Consider the following 24,100-nt stretch of genomic DNA (forward strand, 5'->3'; position numbering starts at 1 on the left):
CGATCATTCTGTGTCTCGTCCTCAGTCGACATGGGCTTGTTGTCGAGATGGAGCCAACGCGGATGCTCCTGTTATGGAATTCACTGAATGGGTTTTACTAGGTTAGGACGCCCAACACTTTTGGAGTAGAATTTCTACTCCATATTTATAGAGTAAAAATTCATTTGATAATGCAACTTCTGAAGTAAAATTTATTTGGTTATGTAACTTTATTTTTCTAATTTTATATTTTTTTTTTTTTTTTGTGTTAGAAGTTATTTTGGAGTCATTTGAAGAAGTGAAAAAAAAAAAAATTACTTTTGTCCATAAGCAAGAAAATTGACTTTTCGCTTAGACGTAGAAGTAAAAAAAAAATCAACTTTTAGCAAGAAGTTGATTTTTAAAGCAAAAGTGTTGCTATGCACGCCCCAAGTCGGGGTTGAGATAATCGGAAAGGATTGTTGCTGCTGCTATTGTTCTCCGTTAGGATATTTAAAATTCAATTAAATCTTAGTAAGGTGTACGGAATCGATAAAGTGAAAAACTGTTATAGAGGGCTAGAGTGCTAGAAAGTGATACGTGATTGAAGATCGAAGAATGGCGAAAATGAGAGGGGGAGGGAGCCAAACTTTTTTAAAGCCCTAGAGTCCAAAAAATGTTTGATAATTGGGCCCAAACTTTGGATTCAGCTTCAATGGCCTAGTCCCAAAAAAAGTATTGGGCCTAGGAAGGCCCACCGGGGAAATGGGCTGGCAAGGCCCAAGACCAGTCGGGCTCGGGGCACAGGGAAATGAATTCCAACTCCAGATCAATAAGTCATAAACATTTCCCCTAATATTTGTATTTACGGTGTGTCATTAATTTTGTAGAATTTATGCCTTTTCTCTATATCCATTTACATTTTCTTTTTAAGAAATGGAAGCCTGATTATGTTGGCGAGTAGGTGGGAGTTAAGTAAGGGTGCTCGATTCCACGGAAACCACCCAAACAATGGATTGGTTCCAAAATCTGAGAATCGAGAACCACCCATGAAGAGGCATCTAAAACCGGTTGGTTCGATTTAATTCGGGCGTGATTTTCGATTCGATCAAATATTTTTACTCACCCCTAAATTTCTATATAGACAAACTTGAACTTGACACATCATTTTAATCGAGTAGTTCAAGCTCGAGCTTGATCTCAAAACCTGGTAAATCCATGCAGGCACTCATTCGATGCAACTCGAGTGTAGCTCGATCCGCCAGCGAGTAGTTTCATACAATTTCCTCAATCTGAAAAATAACACGTTTTAACAAACTAGCTCATTTTGGCTGAGAACTATTTAAGGGAGAAACACAGCCGATACGTTAATCGTAAAAATAATTATATTATAGTACATTATAACCGTGCCACTTTTAAATCTTTATCTTTTCAATAAAAAAAATGCCTTTTATCTTCGACCGGAAAAACAAATTATTTTCTAGAAAAAAACTAGGTTTATTTTATTTTATTTGCCCCCTTTTATTTTGCTACTTCAACACGTGCCCTGCCCTATACATGGCCGGTTTGGCCGAACCACCGGTTCCGATTCCACGAAAAGGTGGAACATACTCCACGAAAAGGTGGAACCGGCGGTTCCGGGCCGGTTCCGATTTCGGTTCGGAACCGCCAGTTCCCGAGCCCAAAGACTCTTTCCCCCGTGCCTCCTTTTTTTTTTTTTTTTTAAAAGGGTCGGAACCGGCCCGGAACCGCCGGTTCCGACAATTTAGAAACTGTGGGCCCGGTTAACGGGCCAGTTCCGGGCCGCCGGGCCCATTTGACCATGTCTACCCCGCCCCCCAAAAAACCAAAACTGATTTCTAGTATTCGCCACGACTATCGCGTTCTCGTTACGCAAAACGATGGACACGTGTGCGTGAAGCGACACGTGTCTCTCTCTCCCCTCCCCCCTCGGCCCTTCCCCAACCCTTCTCTCTCTCCCTCTTTTCCCGCTTCAAACAGTCTCTCTCTGTCTCTCAACATCGCTCCGACACAGCGAACTGAAGTGGATTCTCTCTGATCGACGAAGAAGAAGAAGATCGAGGAAGATGAGCAAGAACCTGGAGGCTCGGACGCACTCGCTGCTCAACGAGCTCAACTTCGACAAGGGCGGCTTCTTCGACCTCGGCCACCCTCTGCTCAACCGCATCGCCGAGAGCTTCATCAAGGCCGCCGGGGTGAGGGGTTTCGCCCATCCGATTTCTCGATCGCCTCATTTCTTTCTTCGTTTCTTTGCCAAATGAACAGACTCGGACGCGTAGGGGAACGGCTAGATGTTTTCGATTCGCTTTAAGCCGCGGCCAGCGTTGCGTAGGTTGCGATTGTGTCCATGTTTGCTTGAGTATCGCCTCGTCGGTAACGCGCGGAATGTTCGTGTAACCGCTTGTTTAGATTGTGCGTTTGCTGTCCCGGAAGATGTGTTCGTGTGTAATGAAGCGTTCGCGGACGACATCTTCTGTATGATCGAGGGACTTGGACTTGATGAGAGGACTGAAAGTGAAATGGGAGGTTCTTTATCTACCAAAGAAGGAAGGGGATTGGGATTGAAGGCATATCTGTCCTCGGAAGCAGATTACTGGAACAATGTTCAGCAATTTTTTTCTCACGTTTTAGTAATGTTTGGTTTTAGCAATGTCTCTGTTTCTAAATTGGGTGATTTGATCGACTAAGCATCTGCATTGCCTTTTCATAAATTCAAAGATTGGAGCGATTCAGGCCGTGTCGCGGGAAGCCTACTTCGCAGCGGTTGAAGGTATAGTTGGTCCCTTGGGAAGCGTTGAACTGTGTATTGAGTTGAGAAGAGGATGAATAATGACATATACATGTTGTGATAGTGTCTATTCCTGTTAAGATGACAACGAGGGCTGGTGTTAAATTAACAGGCGCGGGATTGGATTCGGGCAATGGCGTACCAGAAATTCCAGGTGCGAAGAAACGGCGGTTCCCTGGGCTGAGAGGTATAGGAATTCTAAATTCCTGTCTATTTGCTTATCTATAATCTGTGCAATGGAGATTGAAGACTAATCGCTACGCGAACGATTACTTTCTTTCCAGATGATCATATTTAATGTATCATTCCTTTATTACTCTCAAGTTTGCCATTCTAATTGTTGTTCTTGTGTGCTGCGTAGGAGCAACCAACAGGAATTCCCTGGAGGCCATGGTGAGTCTCATAAGCATAAACTAATGTGATTCTCTGTATCATCTCAAATTATTGTCCTCTTGATTCGTGTTTCTTGTTTGATTCATCCAGGTGAAGAGTACTGGCAAAGAATCCCTGCAGTGGGGTAAGCATGTTACAATTTCTTGATTCTGTGTCTCCGTGATTTTCTGAGTTGAGGGTCTAGGGATGGTTAGGAACATCAGATTTTCAGCTCCAGAATTGTTCGTTGAGATTCCTTAACATGGGCTTGGCTTGAAAATCCCGATCGAGTGATAAGATATGAACTCGGTATTGTTAGTGACTGAGGTTGTTTGGTCTGCTGGCCAGGACTGGCTGCTGGTGTGTACTCGGGTTTAACATATGGGTTGAAGGAGGCCCGCGGAGCACATGATTGGGTAATAATTTTTTGATTTTTCGTTGATTATTCAACAATTAATGCACTGTAGATGACATCTTGTAAGCACAATCTCGCCATTATATTTTCTTTCCGTGTTGGTTTTGCATCTGCGCCTCATGCATCACAATCAAGTCTGACATCTATTGTTGAGCTTGGGATGGCATATCATATAATGGCTTTACTATTGAAACTTCTAAAGTTCACTTGTGAACAAATTGCTTTCACGTCTCCGGTTCTTAAGGGCATCAGCATATAGAACGATGATTCTGTGTGTTTACGGAACTTTATTGAATGGTATGTTGCAGAAGAACAGCGCAGTCGCAGGAGCTATCACAGGCGTGGCGCTCGCGCTCACACAGGACGACACTTCGCACGAGCAGATTGTGCAGTGCGCCATCACCGGGGCTGCGATTTCCACTGCTGCAAACCTCCTTTCAGGGATATTTTGACATGCCCAGAGGTGGGCCTTTTTGTTTGGAGAAGAAAACTTAGTTTCCCCTTCTGTCTTCTTAAATAAGCATGGACCACAGGATCTTGTAAAGTTGTTCTGTCCGGACTGGATCCTTCTAAAGTGCCTCGATTGCGAAGTGTTTATACTTGGCAACGTTTGCGTGTTCACGGCGAGGAAGTTTAGGATGGCGAGAGATGGCTGGAGCTAGTTGATGTTTGTTCAGGTCTTGTTGATATTGAAAGCATCACGTTTCATTTCTTCCCCTTCTCTTTTTGGGCTTTTTACCTGGTACGAATAAGCATGGTTTGAGGAAAAAAGTGATCCAAGTCTTGTCGCGGGATCGAAGTCTTCTTGTTCCAGGCCGGTTCTGGAGTTTACAGGTCGGTTTTCGGTTTCAAAAATTGAGAATCCATCTTGACAGGTTTGGTTTTACCGATCAGTTTTGCCTGACATTACCTCAATCCTTAACCTTCCCGACTCTTTTATGATGGCCAGTTGGTCAGTGTAGATTGGACTGAGCAGATTGACTTCAGGAGGCAACCTCATTGAGGCTCTGTTGATACATATTGCGTCGCTTTCTTTGTTATGGACAAGGGGCCGAAACAGCCAGACCCAAAGAATTGCGTATTCCAATTTCTGAACTCGAAACACCAACTTTGTCCCTGCCATCGGATGAGCAACACCGAGAGGAGTTTGTGGAAGGAAGTAAATGCTAAGGATGTTGCTATTCCCTTTACATTTTTCTTAAAAATAAAGAACTTCAACAAGTTGGGATATATATATGAATTGTCATTTTTATGATTATTTTTAATTTGGTTCAAATCCGTAAAAAAATAAATAATAAAAAAAAGAGCATAGAAGGAATTTATACTGAAAACATTAATCCTTCATTTGCTATTATCATTCATTGTTTCGAATTGATAAATTCAACTACATTCCATTCTAATAATCCACCGTGGATTTATTTTTTTTTAAAGAATATCAGGTTTCTATAAATTTATATTTTTGTCCCTAAAAAATTGAAAATTTTCAAAATTGACCGCATGTGTCGAAAGAGTTGACCACGTGTTGAAAATTCGACAAGCCGTTGACTGGGTGTCGGAGCATGTCGGGTGTCCGACACGATGCGGAGCCTCTTGGAGAGCGTCGATGCTACATAGAATATAACAATGTCTATCGGACGTAACGATATCCAAATATACAACTTAGATCCACGAAAATATTTAGACATAAATTATTTTCGATAATGAAAACATCTTCAATTTACTAATTATTTCGAGCAACATAAACAATTTTTAGGAATTTTTTTTTTCATATCGTTGATTTTTGCGGAACAAATGGAGATTTAATTACGATTAGGAGTCAGCATTAATTTAGGGTAAATTCAGTCAAAAATTTGTGAGACACATGAATACTACTAGCATTGGTTTAATCGGTAAACTTAAAATATTGTTTGATTTGGTTCTTTTTATGGTCCTTGTACAAAATTTAACTTTTTATGGTGTCGTCTCTATTGGTTATTTCAAATTAACAGAATTTGTTAGCGTGACTTTCAATTCAATTCATTAATTTTAAATAGTAAACAAGAAAAGGAAATTACGCGTCGATTGTCTACATATGATATACATATCAAAATAATAAAAATAAATATCCACATGGGTCTATATGGGTTTTTCTAGGTAATCCGATCCGAATTGAGAATTCTGACCGATTAAAACTGGCAAGTTGAACGGAAGTGCGTTAAAACTGACATGGGGGGAGCCAACGCAGAGATTATCTTACAATTACTAACTGGGCCTAGCCCAGTCCTTCGGATACTAGCCCAGTCCACAGTCTCTAATAGGCAGAGATTATCTTACAATTACTAACTGGGCCCGGCCCAGTCCACTGTCTCTCCTTATTTTTTATGAATTTTTACGACATCTGAGAAAATCTCATCCTCTTCTTCATCCTGCTTCTCTAGGGTTTCAGATCTGCTCCGAGATTCCTCCTCTGGTACGCGTTAGTTTGCTGTAAAAGGGCTGGTCACTTGTGCCGGAGCTGCCGTCGGCTTTGGAAACATAGTCAGCGACGCCTGTACTCCAGGTCAGGGATGCCAACTTTGCTCTTCGTTTCCACCTCCAAAGTCCCGTCTTTGTCTATTGAAATTCGCGGCTGGGGGTTTGCGATCGTCGTTTTTTTCTTTTTCTCCTCTAGTTTCGACGCGTTTCCAATCGAGGGGTTTTTGCCGTTTAATTAGATTGCGCGGAATCGAACTCGTCCTTCTTGTGCAGCAGATGGAATCGGTAGAACGGCGATCACGAATGATCTCCTTAGTGTCGGATTCTCTTCTTCCGGTGGCGTAATTAGGGGGTCGAGTAGGTTGTCTGATTATCTTTGCGATCGATGGTTCTTGACACTTGTTAAGTGCTTCGTGGGGCTTTTCTGATTTCATGATTGCAAGCCGTCGGTCCTTTGGGTTGTTCTTGTTGCGGGGATAAATTTCTTAGCACGATCCAGTTTACTTTACATATAACTTGTGGGTAATTGTCTTTGAGCCTTTTTCGTGCTTAAGAATTTGGGGTTATCTTTTTCCTCACTGCAGGCTAGAAAAGTAAGTTGCGTCGGGCTTGGCTGATTGAGAAGTGTCTGAACTGAACAACTGTACTTTATAGGATGTCGAGTAAGGAAGAAGAGAAGGCTCAAGATGCGGCAGAACGAATCAAGGCCGCCGCTCTGAGTGCCGCGAAAGGTCTTAGCCGTGCGCAGGCTGAACGAGCCGCGGCAGCGGCTGCTCGTAATGTCAATGCTTATGGGCAAAAAGAGGAAGGGCCCAGTAGATGGCAGGAGAAGAGGGAAGCAAAGAGACAAATGTATTTGATGAGTACTGAGAAGGCTGTTAAACTGGGTGAACGGAAAGATTTGAAGGCTTCGGTCTCTATTAGTGGTGGTTCTGCGCAATGCCAGAAGTGCTATCAGCCGGGACATTGGACTTACCAATGCACCAATGAGCGCGTCTACATTTCACGACCGTCGAGGACCCAGCTGCTTAAGAATCCCAAACTGAATACGGAAGCGCGGTTATCTTATGAACCTGAAAATCCAGATATCAAGGAGGAGAAGACTGAGAAGCGCTCTAAGAAAAGTAAAAGGAAATACAAATCTGATTCGGATTCTGCTAGCGACAGTGAGGCTTCTGTTTTTGAGAGTGAGAGCGAGTCGGCATCTGGATCGGATTCCTCTTCCAGGGAGAGTAGTTCGGCTGACATTTCATCGTCTGATTCGGAGGAGCAGAGGAGGCGGCGGAGGAAGAAGAAGAAACAGAAGAGCAGGAGGCGCAGGCGGTACACTTCGTCGTCTGAGTCATCTGATTCTTACTCTGCTTCAGAATCGGATTCTGATGACAATAGCAGCCGAAGGAAGAGCAGAAGGCACAGGAAAAAGCGCTGAAGGTGCAGTATGGATTAAGGGAGTTGTGCATGGCGTGACTGTGGCATGCGATGTGATTGTTTTCGAGTAAAGCACAAGCTCCATTAGTCTCTTGACCCTTGTTAATCTCCCATCTCTTCTGGGGAGGCTCTGAAAGGAGGTTCAGTAGGTCCTGCGGACTGGGATGCTCTAAGATGCGTAGGTGTTTGCTTATTTCTTGCTTATAGATCCAGTAGTTGATGGAAATGTCATTCTGTGATTGCATGTAGCGAATTCCCGATACATCTTTTCCTGGTAGTATCTTCATGTCGTAGCAGGTATTTGCCCTTTATCTCAGAAGTACAATCTTTTTATGGATTTTAGCAGACCTACAACCTTTACCTGTGGTTTACATGATTGTTTTAGTTTCTGGTGATATTGTTGACATTGTGGTTGCTGGTGCAGCATAGTCTCTGCTAGTTCTACTTATGACATATGCTAGACGACTTCCGTTTATACCATCAGATCATCTTCTATTTAGTGTTATGAACTTTTCCAGAATACTTGACCAGCAGGAGTTTGCATGATTGATTGTGCAATCTTTCCATTAGCACCAATCAGTATTTTCTCCTACTAACCTTTCCGGATCTTCTCATCAAACATCTAGTCCCTACCAATTTTCTCTCTTCATTCTGTTGACTTCTCTTGAATTGCTTCATCCTGTTGACTTCTCCTACCAACCTTTCGGATTGCATGTAGTCCATCAAAGGAAAAGTTACCCTGTGAACGGCAGATTACTTATTATTGTTAGTCGAAGGTCATAAGTTTGATTCCCCGGTCTATTTTGGGAATCTTGGTTAGTCCACGAAGGGTGGACTGGAGACTTGAACCGCAGAAATTCAACTGGATTGTGTCTTTATCCGCAACCCAATGAACTCAGGAAACGAAGTAGTTGTGTAGGATGTGGGATGATTTGAATTTGGCGTCAGGTTTAGAATAATGTGGAGATTTCAATATCCAATTTAAGATAAAGAGACTCATGGGATTACAAAAATTATCTTCGACTCTCATTGAAATATGCTTTTCGCCATCAAATCTAAAACTGGAATTTCATCCCCCTCATAGCAGTTTTGCTTTGTGCAAACGCAGAAGCTATAAGAAAGATGTTGCATTTGTGAAAAAAGAACAAAGACAAAATATTTTGAAACCCACTTTAGAAAATGAAATTAACTATGGTAAGAAGTGGAGGATCTGGATTTAGATTGAAAAAGACGAAGAACTTATACATTTTAAGATTCGAATGTAATTATGGTAAGATGTCAACTGATAAAAAACACTTAACAGACATTAAGATTTTACTATTTACAAGAAATGGGTCTAATCCGAGAGATGAATTTAGATTTTCGTGGAATAAGAAAGTTTTTACTTAATAGAGTTAAGAATGGTTTAAATTGAAATTCTGGAAAGTGTTAGAGATTCAAGAAATCGCGATTCAAAGTGATAGAGATCGTTTTACTTTTGAATTACAATACCATTATAACCCACCATTTTCATGGAATTTATTAAAAACGTGTTTTCCATTAAGATAAAAGTCTACCGAATAGATAACTTTAACTCCATACTACGAGTCTAAAATTCAATGAAAAATCTGGGATGAGATCATAATTTAAAAATGGGATAGTGACGAAAATGATCTTTAAACTTTGATTCAATATGCAATTGATGCCTAAATTTTTAATTTGATTAATATGGTCCATGAACTTTTGAAACATGTTCAACTTAGTTCCCGAACCTATAGGAAGATGTTCGATCCTTCCATTAATTCAAGTTTAGGGACGACTTTGAATATTTTCTTATAGTTTAGGACTAAATTGAACATCTTCTAAAAGTTCGAGAATCATATTGAATAAATTAAAAATTTATGGATCATATTATATATTAGATTAAAGTTCATGGATCATATTTGTCAAATTAAAAGTTCATGGACTACATAATTTTCCCTTCAAAAATAAATTGGATAACTAACACTTCTCACCATGATCCCTTCAATTTCAATCATGATTCAAACTTAGAAAGAAATCAATCTTATTTCGCGAGATAAATCTTGAAATAGATTGAATTCATCTATCAAATCAAACCAATCTTTAGTAAACTGGGCAATCCCGGCATCGACGACGAGGAAGAGAGAAGACGGAGGAGGAGCGCGACAAGGAAGGGATGACCGAGGTGCCTGAAGAGAAGACCTCGGTGGGTGACCGGGGGAGCAAAAGGAAGCAGCCATCCGACTCCGGTACCGACTCTCCTAGCATCGGCGTGTCGGAATCTGGATCGGGATCGAGCAAGCCTTCTTCCACGGAGAGTAGCTCGAGCAAGAGGTGCAGGCGGGATTGCTCGTCCTTCGAGCCATCCGATTCCGAATCATCTTCGGAGGAGAGTAGCTGGTCTGACGGTTCCTCGTCGGACTCGGGGGAAGGGACATGGCGACTGAGTCTCGTTCTGCCCAACTCAACGTCCTCAGAGTCGCCTGTTCCACCCTCGGCCTTGGAACCGAGCGGCTCGAGTGAAGGATCCTCCTCTGATACGACGATCGAATTGGTTTCCAGGAAGGGTAGCTGGGGTTCGAGCTCGAGCGACAGCTCCTCATCTGATTCAGGAGGAGAGGTGCGGCCACGGACGCCAAGCCGGTGCGGTCCCTCCTGTTCTTTCGATGCCGAATCTGATTCGGATCAGAGTAGCAGTTGAAGGAAGCAAACAGCAGCAGGAGTTGTGTGTAACTGATGCATGTTATGTTATGTTGAGGTACAATTGAACATCTTTTTCCTCAATTCTTCGTCCTAGGACATAGAGATCCCGTTTCGTTTACTTGAGATGATTGGTCAATGAAAAGTCCTTTTACTCGATAACAATTGGACATCTTTTTCCTCAATTCTTCATCCTAGGACATGGAGATCCCGTTTCGTTTACTAGAGATGATTGATCAATGAAAAGTCTTTTTACTCGATAGCAATTTATGTCCGATAAGCTATAAAAAAATATCTTTTGAATTATTCATTTTCTGCAAAACAAATGAACCCTTGCTTCCGAAGCAATTCATGCGAACTCGAATTTGTTAAGGAGCCAATGATACTAGTCGCTACATTCCAATATTCGGTGAGTTTGGCACTGTTGAAGTTGTTCTTCTACGTTGCTTAACAATGGATGCTCTAGTCTTCCTCCATCTATCTGCTTAGGTTTTTGAATTAGGCTTTATAACATGGTATCAGAGCCAAGTATTGTCCCTTTTGCGAATATGGGTCCAACCCCCATTAGTCAAATTCCACGTGCCACTCATAATCCAACTACTAAAAGCTTTTGGATTGGACTTTCCAAATTACATATTTGGAGAATCTCTCCTTAACGTTGGTTTTGGAATAACTCTCTAATTTTCTCATTTTCAAGGATTGATACTACAAAAAAAATCTCAAACTAATGCACTTGTGCCACATATATCCATGTAACATTTACCCGAGAATAGATATGTTTCACATATGCTTATGACTAATTTCCGTGTCACGAAAAAGGCCAAAGTCTTTCGTCCAATATCCTCAGTAGTATCATGTATAGAATACAACTCCGCATGTAGAAGACAACTTGGATGATCGGCCTGTGACTTAGCTCATCACCAAATTCATTGGGCAAAATTAGGGAGTTCAGTTGATTTTCGAAAGGCAAAATTAGTAGATTTCATCATTTTTTTTTTTTTAGATCTTGATGCGGGAGCAATCCCTTTCAACGGAATCACTCGCCCGGACATCAGATTTATAAATTTTCTTGTTGGATTCACGTCACACGCCACCATCCGAATTGTTCGTTTTCATTTATTTTACAAGATATTGGATGGAATCTAAAAAGGTTCTCACGGGCGTAAAAGTTTGAATTTTTTTTTTTTTTGGGTGATTTCTAATAAATGAACCATTTTTTTTCTTTTTTAAAATCTCCTTTACCTCCTGCTTTCTCAACTTCCATTCTCATTTTCGTGCTTAGCAACAGGACAACAAAGGGAGGGAGGAGATTCGATTATCCTGCTTCCGATGCCATTTTCAATTGTTGATATGTCTAGACATCAACATCAAATGCTGGGACTAACAAAGTAAAAAGAGGTTATAAACATCACTGTCGCCACCGTTCCATCTTCCACAGGAGCCGCCTCCACGGCTGGCAGTAATGACTATGGAGCCAAGCGAATTCATAATGAAACACCAACACTTTGCTTTTGACTTTTCATCCCACTTCCTCCTACTTTCATCATGAATAGGCAAGAATATCCTTGGCGACATGCCATTGCAAAGACTTTGCACTGTCACAAGATATGCTAAAAAAAGAGTGTCGTGCCGTGTCATTTTCGGATTTGTCAGATCATCTTCTTTAATAAACAGGCGAGATCGCGTCGGGAATCACTGCTCTCAAATTGAGGATTGACTCCCCGACCTTTAGAACGGTGAAGGAGGCAAGAATGAATCAAATTGCACATCGAATATAGGGAGAGCGATTCCGAAATATACATACGAAAAGTGAGAATCAACTCATAGAGACGCAACGAAAAGCTTTGCTTTGGAATTTCAAAGTTAAGTGTGCTCAGGTTAAAGTACTATTGAGATGGATGACAAAGTGTCTGCTTGTACGATAAAATTGAGGTTCGGTATGGGATGGATCAAAGTGGACATTATTTCGAGTGAGTTAATTTATAGATGTCACGTTTCTAACGTGGCAGGATGCAAGTTGAGCGGGAGAGTCGATGATGGTGAAAAGGTGACTGATGAAGAAGCTTTAGACCCCTAGGCGGCTTTTAGGAGCCCCCTAGGCGGCTTTTAGGAGTTTGGCATGTCTCCAGTGTCCTGGAAAGAGGCACTGTACATTAAAGCCCTTATCCGACAGGGAAAAAGGCGATTGCTTTGCGTAACGACATCTACTCACTCAAGACATTAGTTTCTGCACAATCGAATTCGATCCCACTTGTCCGAATCCAGATAACCCGAGAGCGACGTCCGTGAATCGATGGTTCGGATTAGTGGTAAAAAAACAAGATGGGAGGAAAGAAAGATAAGCATGGCTTGAGTCAGTCAAAACTGTGGAATTCAACTCCTTGCTAAGAACAAACATCTCAGACAATTAGGCCATCTACGGTGAATTTGGCTCCTTATAAATAGGTTCAGTTCAGACCATAGTCCATCATCCTAGGTTCCTTCCTTGCCTTCTTTCTGTCTCTTCACATGGCTAAAACTGTCTCCATGGCGGGCGGTTGCTCACCGGCTCCTAACGTTTGTCTTCTGGGACTCCTGATAGCCAACCTTTGCATGGCAGGTACGGCGACGATGCTGTCATATTTTATGTCGGTTTGGATGAACACCGTATTCGGTGTCGGTTTGTATGCGCAATTTCTGCTGTCCATTATTTCCTCTTGCAAAAGCTTCCTATGATTTCATTGTTTTGAAGCCGCGGAGTTTTATGTGTTTTCGGTGATCTTACTGAATGCTTAAATCCATTTTAGCACATGCTTTCCACATGCGAATTCTCAACTCCACCCGCCGATTCGATTGACACATCTGGTTCTAATGCTCGACGAGCCGGTTCCGATTTGCTGAGCTGAACTCTAGAGTGCCCCTGTGTTTTTCAGTAACCATAGAAGGAATTCCATTCCGTGAAGCTGAGTGCTTTAGATGCCGAACACCGATACATTGACACAGTGGGCTGATTCTCCTACTAAATCCTAACTTAGTCATCACTTGTTGCTAGAGGCATTTCCAGTGAGGCATGAATTGAGGACGGCGATACCCCGATCGCGCTTCGCAAAGTTTCCGATCTTCTCTTTCGCAGCTAATCTTTTGGATTTTGCAAACAGGTGTGCAATCCGTAGGAGTTTGTTATGGGATGCTCGGGAACAACCTACCGCCGGCATCACAGGTTGTCGACCTCTACAAGGCTCACGGCATCAAGCAAATGAGGATCTACGACCCCAATCCGGCAGCTCTGCAAGCCCTGAGAGGCTCGAACATCGAGCTCATCCTAGGCGTCCCCAACGCGGGCCTCCAAGCCCTGGCTTCTAACCCTGCCGAAGCGAACACGTGGGTACAGAGGAACGTGAAGAACTACTCGCCGGGCGTCAACTTCCGCTACATCGCCGTCGGCAACGAGGTGAGCCCCGTCAACGGAGGCACCGCGCAGTACGCCAAATTCGTCCTCCCCGCGATGAAGAACATACAGGGCGCGCTCAGATCGTCCGGCCTGCAGAACCAAATCAAAGTCTCCACCGCCATCGACATGACCCTGATAGGGAACTCCTACCCTCCATCCCAGGGTGCGTTCAGAGGGGACGTGAGGTCCTACTTGGACCCAATCATCAGTTTCCTGGCGAGCGCCAACTCTCCATTGCTGGCCAACATCTACACCTACTTCAGCTACGCCGGCAACCCCAAAGACATCAGCTTGCCCTACGCCCTCTTCACCTCCCCGTCGGTCGTCGTCCGGGACGGGAACCGCGAGTACCGGAACCTGTTCGACGCGATGCTGGACGCGCTGTACTCCGCTCTCGAGAGGGCAGGCGGGGCGGCCCTGCAGGTGGTGGTCTCGGAGAGCGGGTGGCCATCCGCGGGCGGAGTCGGGACGACGGCCGACAACGCGAGGACGTACAATGGGAACCTGATCAAGCACGTGAAAGGAGGCACGCCGAAGCGGCCGAACAGGGCGATCGAGGCCTACATATTCGCCCTGTTCGACGAGAACCAGAAGCAGCCGGAGCTAGAGAAGCACTTCGGGGTGTTCTTCCCAAACAAGCAGCCCAAGTACCCACTCAACTTTGGAGAGGGAAGGAGGACTTGGGATGTTTATCACAATGTCACAACTCCATCTAAGAGCGACATGTGAAGCTAAGCAGATGTGGAGCTTTTGCATCCCCTAGGAAAAAAATCTGAAATAAAGAGAAATCTCTGGTGGTTTGTTGTGCTGTGACTTTTTTTTTTTTTTTTTTTTTGTGTACTTCAAGAGCTGTGATGTTGTTCCTCGTTTTGGTGAAAGTTTGAGCCTAAATTGATCCAAAATAAAAAAGATTGTGATTTGTGGCTGCTGGGATTCGAGCCCAGGTCTCCACGGCCACAACGTGGAATTCTTACCACTAAACTACAGCCACTATCGGTTACAACGGAAACATTCCCAAATAATTTCAAGGATTAGTACGACGACAGCACTGATACCCAACACATCTCGAATCAATATTTTACCGGAATTTATCTCAAACTAATTTTTTTATCATAAAAAACCGGTACACTTATGATGATTTTATCATTATTAATTTATCTTTAAATTTTACCATCAAATTATTAATTTAGATGACGCGTGACGGTTTTTTTATTTATTTATCATAATACACGTGGTAATTGACGGTACACACCAATTTAAACTTTTTAAAATCCGTTCATCGTATGCATACCAATTTAAGATTTTTCATGATATTAACCTAATTTAACAAAAATTAAAAAGATAAATTTATCTCGGATATACAGATTTAAAATTTTTATTGCCACAAATTAATTTAGAATGAATTTATGATTGATAAATTTTTTGTCATATTAACCACTAATTTCAAACTTGTTATGACGAGCTATCCCACTTCGTCATCGGTTTCAGCTAAGCAAGGCTGGGGAACTGCTTGGAGCTTCAAGCTTTGTAGACAGAAGAAAAGAGTGTAAGAAAATACACTGAACGCGCAAGACACCAAGACAAAACTTCACGACACTGACCGTTGACCGCACAGTCCCACAAAACATGTCCAAGATCGATCAAACGTTGCCGTGCCATCCGCCCCATGGCCATGCCCTCTGAAAGCTCTGGTTAGTTCATCCGTGGCTCATGTTCCAAAACTCCACTTCGTGTTCGAGCACGCGGAGCAGCACGGCTTCGGCTTTCTTGCGTTCCTCGTTGGTCGCCCTTGGCAGCTGGCGGTCCGCGATTTTCTGGAGTGACTGGCAGTACTGGCCGAAACCTTCGTTCCCCCATCTTTGGCATGTCTCGGCGAGTTCCGGCGGAGTCCTAGAGCCCTCTTCGAGGCAGTAGGCGAAGCTCTGTTGGTAGACGAGCTCAATAGCCCAAAGCGCAGCGATCGCCACCGTGTACTCGATGCCCGGTTCCATCGAACTCTTCAAAAACCTGTTGCAGCAACGATGCGTCTCAATATCACAGTTGCGAAAGATAATGTTATCGATCTCGAGAGCTCTTAATTTCGAAGCGCAAGAGCGTTTTGCACGACTACTCACCGGCAGTAGTCTTTGTTCACCCTTTGAGGGGCAATGGAAGCTAGGACAACGCCCCACTTGGAGGCTTCTTTCTTGAACCATGCGATCTCGTCGTTTAGAGCAGCCAAGCTGCTCAGTAAGACTTCCATGTCGGAGTTATCATCGGACTCCCAGCAAGCCTTCAGTAACACGCTTGATACAAAAGGAACAAAAGCTCTAACAAACAAGTAATCCTGTCCCTGCAAAATTTTTTCCAACCCGACTCAACAATTCAAAAGCTTTTCAAGAAAACATGTAAATGTCAAGGAAACAAAACACAGCAACTGTGCTCGAGTTCTGCAACTTCATAAACACAACAACATAGCAAGTTGGCCATTCATTTCGCACTGTGAATCAGCAAAACTTCACAAGAAAATCAACTCCAACGAGCAATGCGTGATCTAAAGTCTCGCATTGTAGATCAAGCATTGGAACAAGTTTACGTTCCGGTGCATTCGAATTCCCTCAAGATTCATGAGTCTTACGTTGCGAATTCTCACAGACAGTTCCATTATCGCCCGGTTTTAAGCAACCCAAAACTACTTTTATTGCAGCTAAGTACCAACAGATTAGGATGAAATGCAAGATCTTTACATGTCCTTTTGCGAAAATCAAACACTTCTTTTTGAATTTGGTTATGCAACTGTTTGTTCCAGAAGCAAAAAGCTCAAACAGGCTCGGCAATGGAGCCACATGTTTATCCCGTTGTCAACAATCGAACATTGTATGAACAATCGGTCAGGCTGCCTAGCTCTGTCAAGACTCATGTCGAAACAAGTTTCCACCATTTAGGAAACATATATCGGTCTCCGAAACACAAGAGATCGGAGACATTTCGCAATTCCTCTGCTACTGAACAGAGCACATACAATCCTAACCCGAAGTCTAACCAAAAGGAACCACCTGCACATCTAATCCCAATCATCTACCATCCATGCAAAAGTGCGATTTTCGCCTAATCTACGGAAATTCCCACTAACTTGCCCAAACTATTACACCTCTCTGCACATACCCTTTCCTGTCCCAAATAAGCCAAAAGCTCGTATCTTTAGCCTCAGCAGACATTCATCAGCAAATTGTCAAGAAAGTCCGACCCAAAAGCTCAAAGCCGGGACATCACCAACGCATGAATGAATCAATGGGTGGACAAGAGTGGGTATCCGAGATAGACCAGCGGACGAAGCGATTTCTATGGGGACAAAGCGTGAATGAAGAAGCACGAACGCAATCGTACCAGCCATCGTTTGAAGGAGTTGAGGTCGACGGACCCGTCTCGGATGCTGAGGATGAAAGGGTGCCTGGTGGCCGCCGTGTACATCAGGCGGTGCTTCCTCAGCCACATCGCCGTCGTCCCTTCCTCCTCCGCCGGTCGCTCTAGTCCCGCCTCCATGGCTCTCTCTCCCTCGGTCTCAGCCAGTCTCTCAGCTTCTTTGACTTTACGGTCTCGGCAAAAAAAAAAAAAAACACAGGATTTTTGTAGGCTTTTGGGACCGCCTGGGGGTCGATCGCTACGGTCTGAATCTGCGCCGGTTTTTTTAACAATACTTTGCATGATCTGTACCCATGAGCTCGGTTGCTTCCCAGCCGTTCGATCGCGAAAATGTCACGTTGAGAATCGCATGATTCACGACTCTGACTAATCGGGTGCATACGACTCGATCGCGGCCGTTAAATCGCATCATTGCAAAGTGGGTATTTTGATTTTTCCGCATGGGCCAGACTCTACAATTTTCTTGGACTTTACATGTAATATGCGGATGACATCTGGCCTTATATTTGGCCTTGTGATGCCATGTGGTCTATTGACCATTTGACTGCTAAAAAAAAAAAATTATTAAAAAAATAGTCACCGCCTCAAATAACAGTGCTCGGCCAAGATTATAAAAGGAGAGAGAGTGCTTCATTCATCGTGAAAACAGGGAGAGGAAAACGCAAAGAGAAGAAGAAGAAAGATAGAAATAAATTTGTTTTGGTCAATAATCAAGCCGAATCAATTGCGTTTTTCAGCATCTAGTAAGTATTCGAGCCCCTTGTTAGTACAATCGGAATAGTTTCGAAGTTACGCCATATAGTTGAAGTTTTACGCTTACGCATTATGAATAGTTTAGATTATACGATTCGGATAAGCATTTTATTAATACGTAGGAATAGTTTGATTAGCGAATGAGCTTAACTTAGTCGATTCGTAGTTATGGTAGCATTTTTGCTTGACCGTGATACCAGTTTTCGCTAAATTGATAGGATTCGAGTTCGTGGGCTTGAATTAGCTTTCGAGGTTTGAATTAGGCTATATCAGGTGAGTGGTGCTTATCTCTTTTATGAATTTATAAAGTCATAACTTGAAGATGGTACGGATTTGATATATATATATATATATATATATATATATATATTATGAACACTAAAGGCATATTTGTTGCATAAAAATTATGGATCGAGCATTTATTGCGTTTTGATACTTACGAACCACTTCAGAAATGTGTTACGAAATGAATTGTGAAATATGTGTTTCGATTTGTGAACCCGGTTTATCCGAAATGGTTGTGGGATATATTCTGGTTTATGAAATGGATTCTGGATTGGTTTTCGGATTATTAGTAAATGTCGATTTGATGCTCATTATGGCCATGAACCCAGTTAAGGGTTTTTGGGTATGCATACCATTTCAGGATATCCTTTGGGGCCGAACCACCGGCTGATAATAGGTGGATACCTTACCAAGGGGGGAATCTTGGTCGCCTTGTCACTAGGCGTTATGTTGTGATCGTGGTTTCATATGAGCAAGAGATTGGTCAATGGAATGGACCATTGATCTTTGGTATGATGGAGATTGATCAATAGACTTGACCATTGATTTTTATATTGGTGACTAATGAAATATTTCTGGTATATATATGTATATATATCGTTAAGCTAAAGTGACATTAATCATTTTATGTGAATTAGAGTTTTGATATTATTATTGTGCATAATGAGTGCTCGATCCGCTTAGAAGAGATATGTACTACTCACTGATCTATGGTTGCTCATTCCATTCCATTTACATGTTTTCGGGCTCTTGAGTCAACGGCAATTAGAACGAGAGCGCAAACGTCGGGGGCTTTTGGGAGTTAGATTTTGGGTATGACCTAAGAGAAGTTGTATACATATATGTTGTTAGTCGTTGGGTTTAGTCGAGTGATGATATGTAAATATCTTTGAGGATTGTAGAAACTCTGATAGAGAAGCCAACTTTATGTTTAGACAGATGTTTATATGTATATATAGTTGGATATATATATTTGATATCAAGCTTATGTTGGTTTTTATCTGAGGCTGCGTCCTTTAGGTACGAGGACGGCCGTGTCATTTTCCTGTACATTATAAGATAGGGGTATGACATTACAAAAGCGTACGTGGTCGGCGAGAGCTCCAAAACAAGATGAAAACGAAGCACAGAAAGAGTTTGGCTCCTGTTGAATCCTCTTTTTTTTTTTTCGCTGTTTTGGAAAATTTGGAACTATCAAGAGTTAAGAATGTATGACATACCAAACAAGGAAGAACTATGGCTCAAATCGAGTGTTCCGAACGTTGTTACGAAACTCTTCTGGTAATGCACAGAAGTGGTTGCCGACATTGATCAAGAACCACAATCGGCACAATGACTCGGTGGTGCGATTTTGCACAAACTGCTTTCTGATCACAAGTTGTAGGATTGATGAAGTCGCCGAAGAGATTTTTTGGTTTAGGATGGTAAAGCTAGTGCGAAAGCAGTTACTTGTAACTGAAGAAAGCCGGTTGTGCTCGGCAACCGGTGGCAGTTCGGCATTGAGAAGGAAAAAAAAACAGCAATACCCATTCGATGATGAGCTGCTAAAGATACTGTTTGCGACGGCCCTGAACAGATTCGATGAGACTAGGTGCTTGCGAAATAAATTGAGCTGAGAAAAGAAGGGCGAATTGTACCGGGTTATGTCGACATTCGTTCCTCATATGCATCACATAGATCAACAAGAAAAGCGTTCTTGTATGACCACAGTTGCATTTTTTCTGACGATAGTGGTGGAAATGTTCTATGTTAGTCTGTCACAGACAACTTACAGTGCTGAGTTTTAATCTCTCTCGGTAGTAAACAGGAGGATCCTTGTTAGTTTTCTGATGAGCTACCAAGTTACTCAATGGCGCAAATGTCTTTCACTGAATGGCCATTGCGATTACTGGATGACGGTGGAGAAGATATCGCAAAACTATGTGTAGGGACCGACATGAAATAGAGAAGAAACAAAGGATTTGAGAAATCTGTAAAAAGTGTAGTACTTTCTGATATATGCGCAATGCACGGAGCAAGTACTGAGCAAGTATGCGCAATGCACTCCGGCAAACACTTGTTATTTGAATCACCAAGCGGAAAGAGAATGAATCGGCGTGCCCTTCCACCCGATGATCAGGCATTTTCCGTTCGTGTCGAGCGTGCAAGAACTTCCACATGGAAATTTCTGTGCCATCAAATCTGCTTGATACAGCGACGCCGTGCCCAAATCTACCTCGACCAATCCAAACCGACTGAAGAATGCCCTCCAGACATCCACTTTTACGTTCCGCCTATTCCTTTCCTCTCCTTCAGCCGCCAGTCTGGTCCTAATTCCTTGGCCAAAGTATACAGATTCGAGAACTGTTCTGTTCTCATGATCTCGTTCCATACACTCTTCAAGACAGTCAAAGTAGGCACTGTAGTAGAAAAGCGCTTCAGCGAACCGATTTATGAAAGCTGGTGAGTTGTGGTTCGTCTCGACTTCGATAACCACCATCACACACGGCTTTAGCTTTTTAATCGCCTTCATGGTGGACTCAAGCCTTTCAGGCCGAGAAATCATCGTTTTAAGGAGGAGCGCAGCATAAACGACAATGAATTCTTCCTCATCCAGATCGAAAAGTTCTTCCTTGAGTTCTAGCATGTCCTGCACCATGATCATTTTGAAAGAAAACGGCACATCGAACAGTCGAGCGAAAGTCTCCAGCCTTTTACCTGTGTCCTTGATCGCTTGCTGCGAACAAGTACCTATTGCCGTTATCTTCAACAGCTCTAGGGAGCATTCTTGTCGAGCCATGAGGGCTTGAATTAGGATCATCCACTGGATGCCGCTCCGTATTCCGAAGTCAACCACATGAACTTTCTTAGCCTCCATCACGTTCTCCACGATGGTCTGTATCGAGGAGAAATGCTGGATCTGAGAAAAAGGGACTAGTTGGTGATACGCGATGATTGGAAGGCTCGGCCTCATGATGTCTTCCTCTACATCGACAGTCATCCTCTTTCCCAGGCCCTTTATGCTGATTCTCCCTGTTTCCCGATCGATCTTCTCTCTAAGGACTTTGGAAAAATAGTACACAATCCGTTCCTCCGGATTTCCTGTGCTGCAGCACACTCATCACACTGGTCGACCAAGTCGATCGCCGCATCAAACTGCTGACATCCCACTTTCTCAGCAGCATCTAGGAGAATCTCGGCAAGCTGCACGTTCCTTATGTCGTCTTCCAATAAGCAAGAGAAGGAGTTGTAATAAGGATGGCTTGGCAGCACAAGATCATCGCCTGCCCCAGAAGACGACTGGACATATTTGGCGCTAGCAATCCTCATGGTTTCAGAAGTTGACAGCTCCACCTTTCTGCGCTCAGTGTGTGGCTTGAGTATCCCATTCCCGGTCAGTCGCTTAAATCTGCTTCCATAGGTCCTCAGAAGTTCGAACAAAGTTACAGAAAACATGAACGGCTTGTCCTTCCTGGCCTCATTGATATCTTGCAACCCGGTTGAGATTCTAGTGAACTTAGCCATTCTGTCTAGACAAGTTTGGATCGGCAGAGAGGCAACATCGCATCGCAGATTATCGAGGAGCCCATAATCTGTAAATGATTGTTGCTGCTCCTGCTGCTGATTCTCCGAAAGAAAAGCTTGCTTCCTTGTCAAGTCACTGTGATGAAATCCGTAATCGGAAAAAGAGCAGATGTCCCTGGACTCTCCCCAATATTCCGCTTCCGAAAACGGGACTTGCAATCCTTCTCCTGCAATGATGCTTTCACAGCTGTAATTTGACATTGTCGAGACAATTGCACCATCAAATTTTGTAGGATCATAATCAACTATTTAAGAACTAAGCTGATAGGTACAGCAACACTACATGATCATTCGGTTTATTGAGCCCGATAGACAAGTGGGATGAGATACTTTAACACCCACTTCATGTGCAAACCGGATTGAGGACGACACGTGGAATGGACGAATTAGAGCCTCTTACTTGAAATAAATGGATTAAAACCTAGTTTTGATTCCATGTTGGCATGTCCAATGTATAATCTTAACCTGATAAGGCTCATTGAAACCCCATAGTAATGTGTGATACCTTAGCGTGCCCGATGACAATTATCTACTTTGTAAGTCTTAAAATTATGGTTTTTGCTCCTAAAACACATTTTCCTCAAAAAATTTGGGGCGAGAAATAATTTGACGAGCAGTTTTCATTTGGTAAAATAAATTAGGGGTGAGTGGTTCCCCCTAAAACCTACCCCGCATACCCTAAAATCTAAAACTTGACCGGTGCCCACCGGCCCGATTGTTCGATTCTCGATTCTACCCTAGAACCATGCTCACCCCTAAAATAAATGAGTTTAACCGAGTAAAAGTCATGGAGCCGGAATCTACATTCTTGGGTAAATTTTAATCAGCTCCGAGAGCAACCCAGACAGGCTTTGCCTGGCTCTGTTGGAAGTTCATCATATGGGTACGTATAAACAAACACACTTTGAACTCTACATCAGAAAGGCAAAACATGAAGATAAAACCAGGCAAAAGATAGGACATAATTATAGCTAGTTGAGTTTTATAATTGGTTTTAGAAGCCCCGCTTCTTCATCAATGTGTTGCCACAACAGACATTATAAGGGAAGGCTTCATGTCTTTCCTCTCAACCGACGTTCAACAACAAATTATGGAAAAAAAAAAAAAAAACACGACCCGAAAGCTTAAAGTTCGAACATCATCGATGCATGAGCGAGTGGATGGATGGATACAAAAGGGTATTTGAGGTCATGCCGTGCACAAAACGGTGTCTGTAGAGACGAAACGAATGAAGAAGCACGAATGCTAACGTACCGGCCGTCGCTCAAAGGAGTCGTAGCTGATGTACCCAAGTAGGATGCTGAGGATCAGAGGGTGCCTGGTGGCCGCAGTGTTACATCGGGCGGTACTTCCTCAGCAACATCGCCGCCGCCGTCCCTTCGCCCTCTGCTGGTCGCTCTGGTCTCGCCTCCAGGACTGTTTCTTGAGCTCAAGTTGGTCCTTGGTTCAGATCATGCAAGTCTCTCGCGAAGAACACATGAGAGAACTCCTCATGTTAGGGCAAATATATGCACCAGGAGTGGCTTCTAAACTTTTTTTTTTTTAAATGATTTTTTGTCTCGCTCCTATGGCATGTGAGCCCTCTCGATCGCCGCCGCTAAGCGGTGCAATTCCTAACTTATGTTTTGACCAGAACGAATAAACAGTGAAGGTCAAGTAGACGACCAAAGTTGTCAATGTGAAAGCGACTGTATTATATTTAAAGCATAGTTTATATTCTACACCTTCGTCGGACTTTAAGATCCGAATCCTACGTGGTCGGCATCAGCTCCAAAACAATAGAGATGAAAACGCTGGCGACAAAAATTTGAGGTAATTTCTAAGACTCAGATTTGGCTCCTGTTTTCCGGCCAAAAAAAAAAAAGAAAAAAGAAAAAGGATTTGGCTCCTGTTATATCTTTTTTTCTTTAATTTAGAATTTCTCAACTATCAAGAGTCAAGAATTAATGTACGGTATACAAAAGTCAATAGTTAAGACTCCAAATGAATATTTTGATTATGGATATTGACACTCTCGTGGTAATGGACAGGATTAATCGCCGATGTTGATTGTCCCTTTTCACTTGCTTACCGATGAAAATAATTAAGAACATAAATTATACAATAAAGAAAGAGACAGTCGAGAAATTCATGTCGATCAAAACCAACATTTGGATTAATATTATAGACCCCGTCAGGGCAAATGGGGGTTTTTTTTTTTTTTACACAAGTAGTCATATCAATGTGTTTCTTAAATTAGTCTACATGCTAAAAGTAAAAATTGTACATTTCGTTCTCAGAAACCTACTTGTACAGAATAAAAGTCTTCCCTCCACATTTCTTCTCATTTTAATTATATATTTTTTAAAATCTATTTAAAAAAATTCAAATATTTTAAATAATTTTTATTTCAATAATTTTGTTTTATTTTCTTTCTTTTGGTTGGTCATCGGCTACGGTGATAGCTAGAGATCGGCCATAGGAGAGGCTCCAACTTGCCCATGGTTGGCGAGCTAGGCTGCCAAGGGCAAGCTTGGCTCAGTGACCTCGA

At 42.7% G+C, this 24,100-nt stretch overlaps 6 protein-coding genes and 1 non-coding gene across 10 annotated transcripts; 3 read left to right on the forward strand and 4 right to left on the reverse strand.

Moving 5' to 3' along the window:
• The first annotated feature begins 1,942 nt into the window (after nt 1-1,942).
• On the forward strand, nt 1,943-4,265 carry LOC115739123 (outer envelope pore protein 16-2, chloroplastic). 2 transcript variants are annotated; one of them, XM_048271748.1, is made up of 8 exons: nt 1,943-2,174; nt 2,698-2,749; nt 2,880-2,954; nt 3,129-3,160; nt 3,251-3,284; nt 3,488-3,555; nt 3,863-4,017; nt 4,088-4,265. In XM_048271748.1, the coding sequence occupies exons 1-7, from the start codon at nt 2,046-2,048 to the stop codon at nt 4,004-4,006; spliced, it is 534 nt and encodes a 177-aa protein (XP_048127705.1). In that variant the 5' UTR covers nt 1,943-2,045; the 3' UTR covers nt 4,007-4,017; nt 4,088-4,265. The 2 variants fall into 2 exon arrangements, with proteins under 2 accessions (XP_048127705.1, XP_030527911.1); XM_030672051.2 differs by having other exon boundaries at nt 3,863-4,265.
• Nucleotides 4,266-5,938: 1,673 nt separating this feature from the next.
• On the forward strand, nt 5,939-7,932 carry LOC115739120 (zinc finger CCHC domain-containing protein 10). 2 transcript variants are annotated; one of them, XM_030672047.2, is made up of 2 exons: nt 5,939-6,093; nt 6,593-7,932. In XM_030672047.2, the coding sequence occupies exon 2, from the start codon at nt 6,664-6,666 to the stop codon at nt 7,435-7,437; it is 774 nt and encodes a 257-aa protein (XP_030527907.2). In that variant the 5' UTR covers nt 5,939-6,093; nt 6,593-6,663; the 3' UTR covers nt 7,438-7,932. The 2 variants fall into 2 exon arrangements, with proteins under 2 accessions (XP_030527907.2, XP_030527908.2); XM_030672048.2 differs by having other exon boundaries at nt 6,663-7,932.
• A 4,648-nt stretch (nt 7,933-12,580) lies between these two features.
• LOC115739119 (lichenase-like) lies at nt 12,581-15,663 on the forward strand. 2 transcript variants are annotated; one of them, XM_030672046.2, is made up of 3 exons: nt 12,581-12,735; nt 13,274-14,307; nt 15,653-15,663. In XM_030672046.2, exons 1-2 carry the CDS (start codon nt 12,645-12,647, stop codon nt 14,293-14,295), a joined length of 1,113 nt encoding a protein of 370 aa, XP_030527906.1. In that variant the 5' UTR covers nt 12,581-12,644; the 3' UTR covers nt 14,296-14,307; nt 15,653-15,663. The 2 variants fall into 2 exon arrangements, with proteins under 2 accessions (XP_030527906.1, XP_030527905.1); XM_030672045.2 differs by lacking the exon at nt 15,653-15,663 and having other exon boundaries at nt 13,274-14,382.
• On the reverse strand, nt 14,486-14,557 carry TRNAH-GUG. The gene has a single exon. It is a non-coding gene; the product is annotated as a tRNA-His (tRNA).
• LOC115739121 (probable bifunctional TENA-E protein) lies at nt 15,056-17,161 on the reverse strand. The gene is made up of 3 exons (XM_030672050.2): nt 16,933-17,161; nt 15,681-15,898; nt 15,056-15,573 (listed from the first exon to the last, which is right to left on the reverse strand). Exons 1-3 carry the CDS (start codon nt 17,086-17,088, stop codon nt 15,264-15,266), a joined length of 684 nt encoding a protein of 227 aa, XP_030527910.1. The 5' UTR covers nt 17,089-17,161; the 3' UTR covers nt 15,056-15,263.
• Nucleotides 17,162-20,074: 2,913 nt separating this feature from the next.
• Nucleotides 20,075-20,986, reverse strand: LOC115739222 (DELLA protein RGL2-like). The gene has a single exon (XM_030672229.1). It carries the CDS (start codon nt 20,984-20,986, stop codon nt 20,075-20,077), a length of 912 nt encoding a protein of 303 aa, XP_030528089.1.
• A 17-nt stretch (nt 20,987-21,003) lies between these two features.
• LOC115739223 lies at nt 21,004-21,771 on the reverse strand. The gene has a single exon (XM_030672230.1). The coding sequence runs from the start codon at nt 21,769-21,771 to the stop codon at nt 21,004-21,006; it is 768 nt and encodes a 255-aa protein (XP_030528090.1).
• Between the last annotated feature and the right edge of the window lie 2,329 nt (nt 21,772-24,100).

Source organism: Rhodamnia argentea, chromosome 10, assembly GCF_020921035.1.
Source record: "Rhodamnia argentea isolate NSW1041297 chromosome 10, ASM2092103v1, whole genome shotgun sequence".
NCBI classification, from domain to species: domain Eukaryota; kingdom Viridiplantae; phylum Streptophyta; class Magnoliopsida; order Myrtales; family Myrtaceae; genus Rhodamnia; species Rhodamnia argentea.

Excerpts from the sequence above, each read along its gene's own strand:
- LOC115739123 (XM_030672051.2), top strand. The coding sequence starts at position 2,046 with ATGAGCAAGAACCTGGAGGCTCGGACGCACTCGCTGCTCAACGAGCTC. Across the intron at positions 2,175-2,697 it reads GCTTCATCAAGGCCGCCGGG|ATTGGAGCGATTCAGGCCGT; the intron begins GTGAGGGGTTTC and ends ATAAATTCAAAG. Across the intron at positions 3,556-3,862 it reads CCCGCGGAGCACATGATTGG|AAGAACAGCGCAGTCGCAGG; the intron begins GTAATAATTTTT and ends GGTATGTTGCAG.
- LOC115739120 (XM_030672047.2), top strand. The coding sequence starts at position 6,664 with ATGTCGAGTAAGGAAGAAGAGAAGGCTCAAGATGCGGCAGAACGAATC.
- LOC115739119 (XM_030672046.2), top strand. The coding sequence starts at position 12,645 with ATGGCTAAAACTGTCTCCATGGCGGGCGGTTGCTCACCGGCTCCTAAC. Across the intron at positions 12,736-13,273 it reads AGCCAACCTTTGCATGGCAG|GTGTGCAATCCGTAGGAGTT; the intron begins GTACGGCGACGA and ends TTTTGCAAACAG.
- LOC115739121 (XM_030672050.2), bottom strand. The coding sequence starts at position 17,088 with ATGGAGGCGGGACTAGAGCGACCGGCGGAGGAGGAAGGGACGACGGCG. Across the intron at positions 15,899-16,932 it reads ACTCCTTCAAACGATGGCTG|GGACAGGATTACTTGTTTGT; the intron begins GTACGATTGCGT and ends AAAATTTTGCAG. Across the intron at positions 15,574-15,680 it reads GTGAACAAAGACTACTGCCG|GTTTTTGAAGAGTTCGATGG; the intron begins GTGAGTAGTCGT and ends TTGCTGCAACAG.
- LOC115739222 (XM_030672229.1), bottom strand. The coding sequence starts at position 20,986 with ATGACTGTCGATGTAGAGGAAGACATCATGAGGCCGAGCCTTCCAATC.
- LOC115739223 (XM_030672230.1), bottom strand. The coding sequence starts at position 21,771 with ATGTCAAATTACAGCTGTGAAAGCATCATTGCAGGAGAAGGATTGCAA.